Below are 12574 nucleotides of genomic sequence, written 5' to 3' on the forward strand. Positions count from 1 at the left end.
ATTGCCAATAATATTTTCATATATTACATAACATTTTCATATATTACATACAATTTGGTAAAGAGAGGTTGCAAGTACAATAACAAACCATTTTTTAAAAAAAACAACACTTCTAAAACACCCCTAAGATGTTCAACTTTAAAGGATCACATTTAACTTGATGGGTTACTTGCCATTTTTTATTGTTTGTGAAATAACACTATATCAATTCGTAACTTTTGATGTAGTGGCTAATTTGTAAGATCTCATTTGTACATTTAATTACAATTTGCTCATCTCCCAATGATGTTTGGGTTTAGGGGTGGGGTTTGGTGCCAGGCCTCCTTTTAAAAATTGTTCATTTTTGTACAAATAAATTCATATTCGTATTCGTATTCGTATTAACCACTAAAAACCTAAAATAGTGCAAATTGTATATCAATTTCTGACTGAAAACACCTTCACGAATGAAGAGGAACCGCTGCTCTTACCTTTCTCTAGTGTGGTGATTCCCATGGAAGGCTGACCCAGTCCTGTCTTCCTCTCCCACTTGCCCTCATCAGGGTGATAGACTTCCACCGAGGCCAGCGGGCTCTGCTGTGCATCCATACCCCCCATAACCATCAGCTGGTCCCCGACTACCACAGCAGATGCCCCAGCACGAGCCGTGGGCAGCGGAGGCAGCTCGCACCAACGCTGGCTCTCTAGATCCAACACCTCGGCCGAGTCCAAAGGGAGGCCGTTCTCACTGCAGCCGCCCAGCACATAGAGACGTCCAGCCCAGAGGACGGGCGTACAGTACACCCGCTGCATGGCCATGGAGGGAAACACCTCCCAGTACAGAGACTTGACCGGGCTCAAAGCCATCTCAGGGATGGGCATGGCTCCTGGACGGCTCGCCGGCAACAGAGCATGACACGGGCACGTAGAGGGAGGGCTGAGAAACACCAAAAATCAAGGCAAATCCATCAACAAACCACCAGGCTAGAGAGCAGGAGAGACTGTCAGTCTTCCAGAGAGCTCAGTTCAAGCTCTCATTTGCAGCAGGGGGAGGAGAGCGTTTCCTTCACTGCTCTCTGAGAAGAACTAGCCCTCGCTCCCTCTTGATGATTTATTCATTTTTGTTGCTGCCCTTAAAAGGTGCATCAAGCCCTTTTAAGTCTTTTAGTCGTTTTCCGCAAGTCGTGCTGTTGTAAATTTTCCAAAAAAGTGTAACTCCGACACTAATTTATCCTCGTGGAATGGCTTTTTGTAGTCCTGCCAAATGTGCTGTTGTGACCCTCATGTCTGGTGCTGTTGGGGAAGAGGAAAAGAGAAACAGTAACAGAGCAAGCACAAGACAGAAGACAAAACTACTAAATGGAATTCAAATACTTGGCATACAGAGCTCAGCAAATATAAGTACACCCCTCATATATCTATCTTTTAAATTCATATTTTTAATAGGAGGCTTTCCAATATTATATTTGTGAAAATACATTAGATTAGTCAGTACTGAAGCCAAATCTGGAGCTAATCTAACAAGATAACTTACGATAACTGTCAAATTTATATTATAGAAAAGTATTAAATACAAATTTAAAAGAGGAAAAATCAAGAGAAATTGGAAAAAAAAACTTGTAAGTAATTTTGTAGGTTTAATTTATTTTTTGCAATATTTTGCTTGAATTTAATTGTATAATTTTTCAATTTCTAAATCTGTTTGGTGACTAAAATATTATTTTAATAAACATATCTGTTTATTAAATCTGTTTTGTTTAAATGCACCAAAATACATTGTCTGTATTCACTGTGGAATGCATACAAATATTCTTTTTCAAAATGGGGTGTACTCTATTATGCTGAGCACCGTACGTAATTTGGCAAAAAAATTACATTGAAATTTTAAAATACACAAACATAAAAATAGACAAAAATGCAATTTATGCATACAATTCTTTAAATAACAGTTAAATTTTATATTTTGGGGGCATAAAAAATGTTAAGGTGCCTCATATAAAAGAGCTTCATTAAAATAATACATTTCTGAGGACTAACTATTTATCCCAGGTTTACTTTTATTTTTAATTTGAAAAAACTTGGGTCTGTCAAATCAGAGTTGTGCTTTCAGGGCTCAGTTTTCTCCTAATATTAAGATGTTTTTACTGTGTATAACTTTTGGTTCTATTACACAGCTTCCACAGCAGATGCTCACTATCATATTTTAAATATATGGAAAGGGTCATGAAGCATCCATACTACTCCAGGTTGATTCAAAGACTTGGTGATGGAACTTCACAGGCTCTTAAGAAAATATGAGAGAGAGATTTGAATCTGATATTTGATTATGAAGAGTGAAGTTTTAAAGAATTTTAGAGCAGCATCTAGGGATACTAAAATATGCCTTATACAGTTTAAAATTATACAGCGTCTTTACTGGACTCCTTTCAGACTGTTTAAGCTTGGGTTAAAATATACACCTTATCGTTGGAGATGTAAGATTGAGAATGGTGATTTAGTTCATGCTCTATGGTCTTGTACAAAAGTTCAGGATTTCTGAAAAGAGTTCATGAACACATTTGCTTGGTTTTAGATTTTCATATTTCACTATGTCCTAGACTGTTAATACTAGGTGCTTGGACAGACAACAAAATAAAAGATAAAAACATAAAATCCTGGGTTCATACCAGTTTAATGATTAGCAGACAAATAATTTTTAGGAGCTGGAAATCAGAAGATGCCCCTTCCCTTAAAGAATGGGCAGTGGAACTTGCTTGAGTGGCCGCATTTGAAAAAATGTCTTATAGGCAAATGGACAAGCTAAACCTATACTAGAAAAAAGGGTCCAAATACTTTGCCTGTTTGGAAATGGAACAGTAATAAATGTGTGACAGTGTAAATGTGATATGTTATTGACTGAACGTACCTATTTTTTTTTATTGTATTTTATTTACATTTCCTCTTCTTTATATAAAGATGGAGGCTTTAACTGTATTTAATGATAGCCAAGCTGGGACCTTAAAGTCGTAGTTAGGGATTAGTTTGGATTGGGATTGTTAAAAGGGTAAAATGTTGATTCCTTTTTCAGAGTTGTTTTATGTTTTCCATTCTGAAATTTGCCTGAGAATCATCAAAATTGTTAATCACTAAAATGTGTTATGCTGATCTGTTCACAGCTCGACAACACTAAATATTGGTGTAAACAGGGTCTAAAACACTTTAAATCTGTCCACTTCTGACAACTTCAAAGGGGAGTCAAAACATAGATTGCTTTCGTGAAACTTAAACAGAAAGTCAAACAGTGTTTTAACAGCCACAAAAGACCACCTACTTCTTACATGTTACAGTTATCGGTGATCTAGCTAATGTGGATCACTGGAAAACAACAATTCTGCCACTAAATGGACTACAAATCACAGCATGCACCGCACACACACACCAGTTCCTTATCTCATCTGATTGCAAATACTCACAGCTGAAGCTGCTCAAGGACTCACACACATTGCTGAGTGTTGTTGGTTTATTTTGTTAGTTAAAACGAACCTGTAACTTTACGTAGCATTTTCATTTCCTTGTCTAGCCGTGTTCTTTGATTCTTTCGTTTTATGAATTGGTGGGCAAAGTGAGGCTTCATGAAACACTGAAACAGTCGAAGCAAATGTGTCGAAGCACATGCAGTGGTGCAGTGTTTCGAAGTGTGTCGAAACGTCAGTTTCATGTCAGCCATCCCTAGTTTTATGTTATCAACTCCAAGCCTTGTTCCTTACCATTCTCCCATTTTGACTACTTTCCTGTTTATCAACGATGACTTCTGGATTATATATATGTACCCGATTGCTTCTGTTGTTGACCCCTGCCGGATTTACGATCCTTGTAAATAAATCTGCATTAGGATTCGCACCTCCGTGAAAGCCTCCTTCAGTTACTGTACTAATCCTAATGTATGATTTTTATGGGAGGTGTTTTGAGAAACTGCACCAAAACATGATAACCATACTGTGCTCAACTGCTCTAAATTCACATCAAAAATCTATGCTACAAAAATCTAGTTAGATCAAAAACCAGTGGTCACAGAAAACTCACTTAAATGGTCGTTAATACCTGGTAAAAACAGTAATGTGTCTCAGCTGACCAATTAAAATGACCACTCTAATACCAGCTGGAATACCAGCATTTTAATACCAGCTGGAAACAGAGCCTGAATTCCAGAAACATGTTTAAAATGAACAACTTGCACCACATAGAAGACAATTTAACAAAAAAAAATTAACTTCCAGCTTGCTGAAGGCTGACATGTGGACAGAGGCGAGCTGCTAGTGGAGCTGATGTAATCCACTCTTACACTTATTCCAAAAACATATAACTCAATGGCCAAAGCGGTGACATTTACCATTCACTATTTACTGCCAGGAGCTCAAGGGTAGATGTGTGTTTGTGTGTGTGTGTGTGTAAAGATGCTGGGCCACAGAGCAGTAGTCGGGGCCCTCTCCAAATGTCAGCGTGTCTGTGGGGACTGACAGCCCTGTATAGTCACTGAACCAGGCTAATTTGGACCTGTGCATCATTAATTAAAGGCTTCATTAATGGTGCCATGAGGGAGTGAGAAAGAAAGAGAAGCACTGAAAGGTTACAGAGTCAGACAGAATACACAAAAAACTTACTAGGCTTCTTTTCTCTTTTAGGTTTCTTGTATAATCGCATATAGAGGACAAAAAGCAGATCAGGGGTCTCTAGTGATGTGCATCTCTCTCTAAAAGGCAGCGTATCTCCAGATGTAGAGATGTTTCCTGTGTGGTCTAAATCGGCTTGGCTGTGTAATTAAGATGCTGTGGATGTTGAGTCCAAGCCACATGCTACAACACACAGAGCAGGAGGGGTAACGGCTCCAGACTGACTAAGAATTATGCAGAAAAGCATCAGTTTCATCTGGAGCCAAAGTGCTGCCGCTGGGAGCTCCGACTGAGTACAATCAGTCCAGATTTGATGTCGCATCGGATTCTTCTTTGGGTTTAAAAGCAAATAAGCAGTAACAGTAATCCTGTTGGTCAGCCTTTTGTACACTTCCTTTGGCCTTTCATCAGACGTTCATCTCAGATGGGAAAACCACTGTTGTTGTAGATCTAGTTCTCCTTAACTGGAGATTTTCTTCCACACAGAAGGAAGAGTCTCTTGGGGACTGTGGGAAATGATGTCGTCACTGGGATATGATGTCCAGTAGATCCATGGGATAAACATTAGGTCTTGTTTGCAGAGCCTAGAAAACACAGAGGAAGTAACAATAAACAAACCATTTAAGTACTGGAAGAGTGATGGAGGGAGCAAGAGGGAGAGAGAGAGAGAAAGAGGCAAGTGCCAAGAAGAGAAACAGATGTTTATGTTGTGTTTTTGGAAGGACTCCTATTTATAATTAGACTCTTGCATAAAGAGTCACATTGAGGCTAAAATTGCAGATGACAACAAAACTAGAGGTCTCTTTGTTAACACAATTCATTTTCCTTCAGCTTAGTCCCTTTATTTATCAGGGGTTGCCACAGCGGAATGAACCGCCAACTTATCCTGCATATGTTTTTTGCAGCGGATGCCCTTCCAAGTGCAACGCAGCACTGGGAAACGCCCATTAACTCTTACATTCACACATACGCTATGGCCAATTTGACCCAATTCACCTATAGTGCATGTCTTTGGACTGTGTGGGAAATTAGAGAACCCGGAGGAAACCCACGCCAACATGGTGAGAACATACAAACTCCACACAGAAACGCCAACTGACCCAGCCGAGGCTCGAACCAGCGACCTTCTTGCTGTGAGGCGGCAGTGCTAACCACAGAGCCACCGTGCCGCCATGTTAACACAATAAATTTTATCATAAAAATGCAGTCTATAGCAAACCTAAGCATCTTTTTTCCCCTCTCCCGTGAGTGGATTCACTTGTACTATTATGTTTATATAAAAAAAATGATTTTGGACCCAGCGGTAATAGTGTCCTAACCTGCGAAATTGATTTTCTATGAAGTGTCTGCTCGCAGGGAGAAATTTCTACATTCACCTCTCCACACTAACATCTAGAGCTGTATTCAGACCTGGAGCCCTAAAGAGGCAGTTTGACAGAAACCAGTGTATTTTAAGGATGCTGCATTTTAGCGGGTAAAAAGGTGTTTTTCTGCTTATTTTTTCCTTTAACAATGTTATATGACAACCACAAGAGGCCCTGAGACAGGAACAGTCGTCATGTTGGCACATTTCTCAATTTCAGACAGATGAATGCTCAATGCACACTGCAAGACCGCATGCACAGACAGATGCTGAAGTTTATACAAGACCAATTACAAGGTTATTTTGAAGCAAACTCTTAGGAGCAACCATATTTAGTGAATTTGAAAAGTATTCAAAAAGAGAAACACAGGTACATATACCATTTTTGTCATTTATAAAATTCATTTGTCTTTAATAGATTGTTCACACAGAACATTTAATCCTGTCATCAGAATCACACCATTCACTTATCCATTTCTTTCTTCTGTTGAATATGAAATGAGATGAAATGTTTTGCCACCAGACAGTTGATTTTATCACTTTTTGTGACTTCTCCTTAAAAACAAATTTATCAAGGGAATTAAAACAAACTTACCTCTTAACTATTAATTAACTATAACTATAATTATTATAAATAATTTACATTTATTTAACTAATGACAATTGTGTCCAAATGACAAAAACTTATGTCATTGACAAATCTTGTGCATCATATCACTTTAAACTGCCAGTCTGATGTATGTAAATAAGCAGTTCTGTGTGAACTGTAAAAGGAAAACAATTGGCTCTTTCCATAATGAAGCCTGTGAGCTATGAAGGTCGAGACCTTCTGAGCAAGATGGCATAAACTGTACCCTCAATATGACAGATAGCACATTCACAAAGCAGCAGACCATGTGGAGAACAGCAGAGTCCACACAGAGACAGACATACAGGACAACTAGACATAAGGACAGACAGACATACAGGACAGATAGACACATATACAGGACAGACAAAAGATATACAGGACAGATAGGAAAAAGAGAACAGTAAGACAGACAGGACAGACAGACAGACAGACAGACAGACAGACAGACAGACAGACAGACAGACAGATAGATAGATAGATGGATATACAGGGCAGACAGACAGATATACAGGACAGACAAGATGTACAGAACAGACAGGACAGACAGATAGTAATAAAGGGCAGACAGACAGCTATAAAAATGACAGACAGACAGAGACAGACAACATACAGGACAGACAGTCAGGACAGACAGACAGATAAATAGGATAGACAGAAGATATACAGGTCAGGCAGACAGACAAGACAGATAGACAGACATACAGGACAGGCAGACAGACAGGACATATAGACAGACATACAGGACAGACAGACAGATTAAAGATAGACAGGACAGGACAGGACAGACAGACAGACAGATATAAAGACCAGGAAGACAGATATACAGGCTAAACAGATATGCATACAGGACAAGTGGATAAAAAGGACAGACAGACAGCATATATAATGGACAGACAGACAGATATACAGGACAGACAGATATAAAAGACAGACAAATAGATATAAAGGACAGACAGACAGATATACAGGACAGACAGATATAAAAGACAGACAAATAGATATAAAGGACAGACAGACAGATATACAGGACAGACAGAAGATATACAGTCCAGACAGACAGATATACAGGACAGACAGACAGATATACAGTACAGACAGACAGATATAAAGACCAGGAAGACAGATATACAGACATACAGGACAGGCAGACAGACAGGACATATAGACAGACATACAGGACAGACAGACAGATTAAAGACAGACAGATATAAAGACCAGGAAGACAGATATACAGGCTAAACAGATATGCATACAGGACAAATGGATAAAAAGGACAGACAGACAGCATATATAATGGACAGACAGACAGATATACAGGACAGACAGATATAAAAGACAGACAAATAGATATAAAGGACAGACAGACAGATATACACGACAGACAGAAGATATACAGTCCAGACAGACAGATATAAAGGGCAGAAAGACAGATATACCCTGTACAGTACAGACAGACAGATATACAGTACAGACAGACAGATATAAAGACCAGGAACACAGATATACAGGATAAACAGATACACATTCAGGACAGATAGATAAAAAGGACAGACGGACAGCATATATAATGGACAGACAGACAGATATACAGGACAGACAGAAATAAAAGACAGACAAACAGATATAAAGGACAGACAGACAGAAATACAGGACAGACAGAAGATATGCATTACAGACAGACAGATATAAAGGACAGAAAGACAGATATACAGGACAGACAGACAGATATACAGTACATACAGACAGATATAAAGACCAGGAAGACAGATATACAGGATAAACAGATACACATTCAGGACAGATAGATAGAAAGGACAGACAGACAGCACATATAATGGACAGACAGACAGATATACAGGACAGACAGATATAAAAGACAGACAAATAGATATAAAGGACAGACAGACAGATATACACGACAGACAGAAGATATACAGTCCAGACAGACAGATATAAAGGGCAGAAAGACAGATATACCCTGTACAGTACAGACAGACAGATATACAGTACAGACAGACAGATATAAAGACCAGGAACACAGATATACAGGATAAACAGATACACATTCAGGACAGATAGATAAAAAGGACAGACGGACAGCATATATAATGGACAGACAGACAGATATACAGGACAGACAGAAATAAAAGACAGACAAACAGATATAAAGGACAGACAGACAGAAATACAGGACAGACAGAAGATATGCATTACAGACAGACAGATATAAAGGACAGAAAGACAGATATACAGGACAGACAGACAGATATACAGTACATACAGACAGATATAAAGACCAGGAAGACAGATATACAGGATAAACAGATACACATTCAGGACAGATAGATAGAAAGGACAGACAGACAGCATATATAATGGACAGACAGACAGATATACAGGACAGACAAACAGATATAAAGGACAGACAGAAGATATAAAGTACAGAGAGGACAGACAGAGATCTACAGGAAAGACAACAGACAGGTAGACAGACACATAGACAGATATGTATGGGAATGGTATGGAAAGTATGGGAATCCTAATCAAAATGTTATTGTAGCAAAGTTCGATATTAGGGGAAGAAGAAGACAGGGTCGGCGATTCAGGTAAGCAGTATAGCTTTATTTTTTTAAATGAGTGCACAACACCCGTAGTGTGCGTGTGTGTGTGCTCTCTCCCTCTTCTCCCGGCTGCTCCTTCTGTTCTCCTTAAGAAGGTTGTCTCTCCGGCCCAATCACTAGAATAAACAGGTGTTATTTATTATTTCTGATTGGCCTGCTGATTAGCCGCCGGGCTCCCAGCCTGCTCTCCCCCCTCATTGGGTGTTCGATCATGCTTACCTCTCCACATACCCCCACCGCCCGCCTCAGGCCGGGGAGCCGTCCGGCCTGCAGCCCTCCCCCCCCCCGCCCTGGAGAGGAAGTCGGCCACAGCCATCTGCGCCCCCGGCCTGTGGACCACCTTGAATTTAAAAGGCTGTAACGCTAGATACCAACGGGTGATCCGCGCGTTGGTATCCTTCATGCGGTGAAGCCACTGGAGAGGAGCATGATCTGAACAGAGGACGAATTCCCTGCCCAGGAGGTAATAGCGAAGAGTGAGAACGGCCCACCTGATCGCCAGGCACTCCTTCTCTATGGTGCTGTACTTAGCCTCACTCTTACTGAGTTTTCGGCTAATGTACAGCACCGGCCGTTCCACTCCTGCCACCTCCTGGGAGAGAACCGCCCCCAGACCCCGATCGGATGCATCCGTCTGTAATAGAAAGGGGAGAGCAAAATCAGGAGCGTGCAATAGTGGCCCCCCGCAAAGTATAGATTTTACCTTTGAGAAGGCCTGTTGACACTGCTCCGACCATTGGACGGTATCTGGTCCCTCCTTTTTAGTGAGATCAGTCAATGAGCTGACGAGGGCCGAATAATTAGGGACAAAACGCCTATAGTATCCTGCCAGCCCCAAAAACTGTCTCACCTCCTTCTTGGTCTTAGGTCTCGGACAGGTGGCAATAGCTGCAGTCTTATCAATTTGGGGCTGCACCTGCCCGTGGCCTAAGTGGAAGCCCAGATACCTTACTTCCACTCGCCCAATTGCGCACTTCCGTGGGTTAGCCGTGAGCCCGGCCCGTCTCAGCGCCGACAATACCGCCCTCAGGTGTTGCATATGCCGCTGCCAGTCATTACTGTAAATGATGATGTCATCTAAATAAGCAGCGGCATATGCCACGTGAGGGCCGAGTATTTTATCCATCAGACGCTGAAACGTTGCCGGTGCCCCGAACAGCCCGAACGGAAGTGTCACGAATTGGTGTAATCCAAACGGCGTTGTGAAAGCTGTTTTTTCGCGGGATATTGGAGTCAAGGGGATCTGCCAATAGCCCTTCGTTAAATCCAAAGTCGAGTAAAATCGAGCAGCACCTAACCGGTCAAGCAACTCGTCAATACGCGGCATTGGATAGGCGTCGAATTTTGACACCGCATTTACCTTGCGATAATCCACACAGAACCGGACCGAGCCGTCAGTCTTGGGTACCAAGACAATCGGGCTGGCCCAGTCGCTGTGGGACTCTTCTACTACTCCCATTTTCAACATATTACTCAATTCTTCCTGAATCACTTTTTTCTTGTGTTCAGGTAGGCGATACGGCCGGGTCCTAACGACCACGCCCGGTTCGGTCTCGATATGGTGCTGAATCAGGTTAGTACGACCGGGCAGGGGTGAGAACACATCAGAGAATTCACGTTGGAGGTGCCGGATATCGAGGAGCTGGCTCGCTGAGAGATGATCCCCTCCGGTGACCAGAGCGCCCGGCCGTCCCCGGCCGGGGCTCTCTGGCCCCAGGTCATCCTCGTTAGTAACAAGCGTAGCCAGCGCCACTTCCTCCGGCTCCCTCCACTGCTTCAGCAGATTAATGTGATAAATCTGACGTGAACCAGCCCTGTCCGAACGAACCACCTCGTAATCGAGATCACCGACTCGTCGTGTGACCACAAACGGCCCTTGCCACTTGGCGAGTAATTTAGAGCTGGAAGTGGGTAATAGTACAAGGACTTTATCTCCCTGTGCACACACCTTACCCTTACTGTGCGGCTCGTATCCAATGCCGGGTCTTGAAGCAGGCTTTGGTGGATGGAGGTTTGGTTGCACCCCGAATCCACCAAAGCTTGATATGTACCCCCTTTTATACTCACTGGTATCCGGTATAGCCCGTCGCGACCGGGGGCGACGATTGGCGTGGCGGGGACCCGAATCAGCGCACTCACCTCCTTCATGGAGCAGATTTTTGGTGTGCTATTCTCGCCCCCGCGGCGCCAATGCATCGGCCCAGCCCTTCTCACTATACCCCCAGGGCCAGCAAGACCAACCGATTGAACCGGAGAGAGACCTGGCGCTGTCTGGGGAACCGCCAGGGGTTGTTGCTCCACCCCGCCGTCCGGATATGGACCCGCCCCCCTTGGGACGTTCGGCAGGTCCGCCTCTGTGCACCGCCATCTGGGTGCTGGTGTGGGCGGTCCCCGCAGTCTGGGCCTGGGAACAGGAGGAGAGAGAGGGAGAGGGGGAGAAGAGAGAGAGGTTATTTCGCCGACCCTGGACCTCGCCACCAGGTGATCCTCCGCCAGCCGGATGGCCGTCTCCAGATCCTCTGGCCGGTGGCACTGGACCCACTCCGATGTTCGGGAGGGGAGGCGGGTGATGAATTGCTCCAGCACCACGGCATCCACCAGCTGGTCGGTGGTCCGGCCATCCTTCACCAGCCATCTGCGGCAGGCGTCACGGAGCTGCTGAGCGAACACGAAGGGCCGGCCACTGGCAGTCAGCTCCATGGAGCGGAAGAGCTGACGCTGCTCTTCCGGATTGCGGCCGGCCCGCTGGAGAACGGCTCGCTTCAGGTGAGCGTACTCCAGGAGATTCTGGGCCGGTAGCTGCTGCACGGCAATTTGGGCTTCGCCTGACAGCAGGGGGATAACTCTTACCGGCCACTCGGCCCGCGGCCAGCCACACGCCTCCGCCAACCTCTCGAAGAGGTCCAGGAACACTTCCGGGTCGTCCTCCGGTGCCATCTTCTGTAGCGAGATGGGAGGGTGGGCGGCAGATGTCGGAGCGGGCCGGATCTCCTGGACCAGCAGACTCCGGATTAGCTCGCGGTCCTCCCGCTGGGCCTCTACGAGGACTTGGAAGCGTCTTTCCAGATTTTTTCTCAGCTCCCCCAGCGCATGGTGTTGTTGTTGGTGGAGGGCCGCGAGCGCCTGGATGACTTCCGCACATGGACTGGTAGACGGAGTAACCATTCTGGCAGCAGGGTTTCTTCTTCTTCCCAGGTTTCGGCACCACTGTAGCAAAGTTCGATATTAGGGGAAGAAGAAGACAGGGTCGGCGATTCAGGTAAGCAGTATAGCTTTATTTTTTTAAATGAGTGCACAACACCCGTAGTGTGCGTGTGTGTGTGCTCTCTCC

The 12574-nt window shown here is 43.7% G+C and overlaps 1 protein-coding gene across 1 annotated transcript in view; it reads right to left on the bottom strand.

Moving 5' to 3' along the window:
* Positions 1–12574, bottom strand: part of klhdc8b (kelch domain containing 8B) — a 236755-nt gene that overhangs the window by 201604 nt on the left and 22577 nt on the right. Inside the window, exons 2-3 of the mRNA XM_056449548.1 lie at positions 4620–5212; positions 471–1272 (exon numbers count right to left, since the gene is read on the bottom strand). Of these exons, the coding sequence (XP_056305523.1) occupies positions 471–861 (391 nt within the window). The 5' untranslated portion in view covers positions 862–1272; positions 4620–5212. The remainder of the gene's footprint in view (positions 1–470; positions 1273–4619; positions 5213–12574) is intronic.

Source organism: Danio aesculapii, chromosome 23, assembly GCF_903798145.1.
Source record: "Danio aesculapii chromosome 23, fDanAes4.1, whole genome shotgun sequence".
In the NCBI taxonomy this organism is placed as follows: domain Eukaryota; kingdom Metazoa; phylum Chordata; class Actinopteri; order Cypriniformes; family Danionidae; genus Danio; species Danio aesculapii.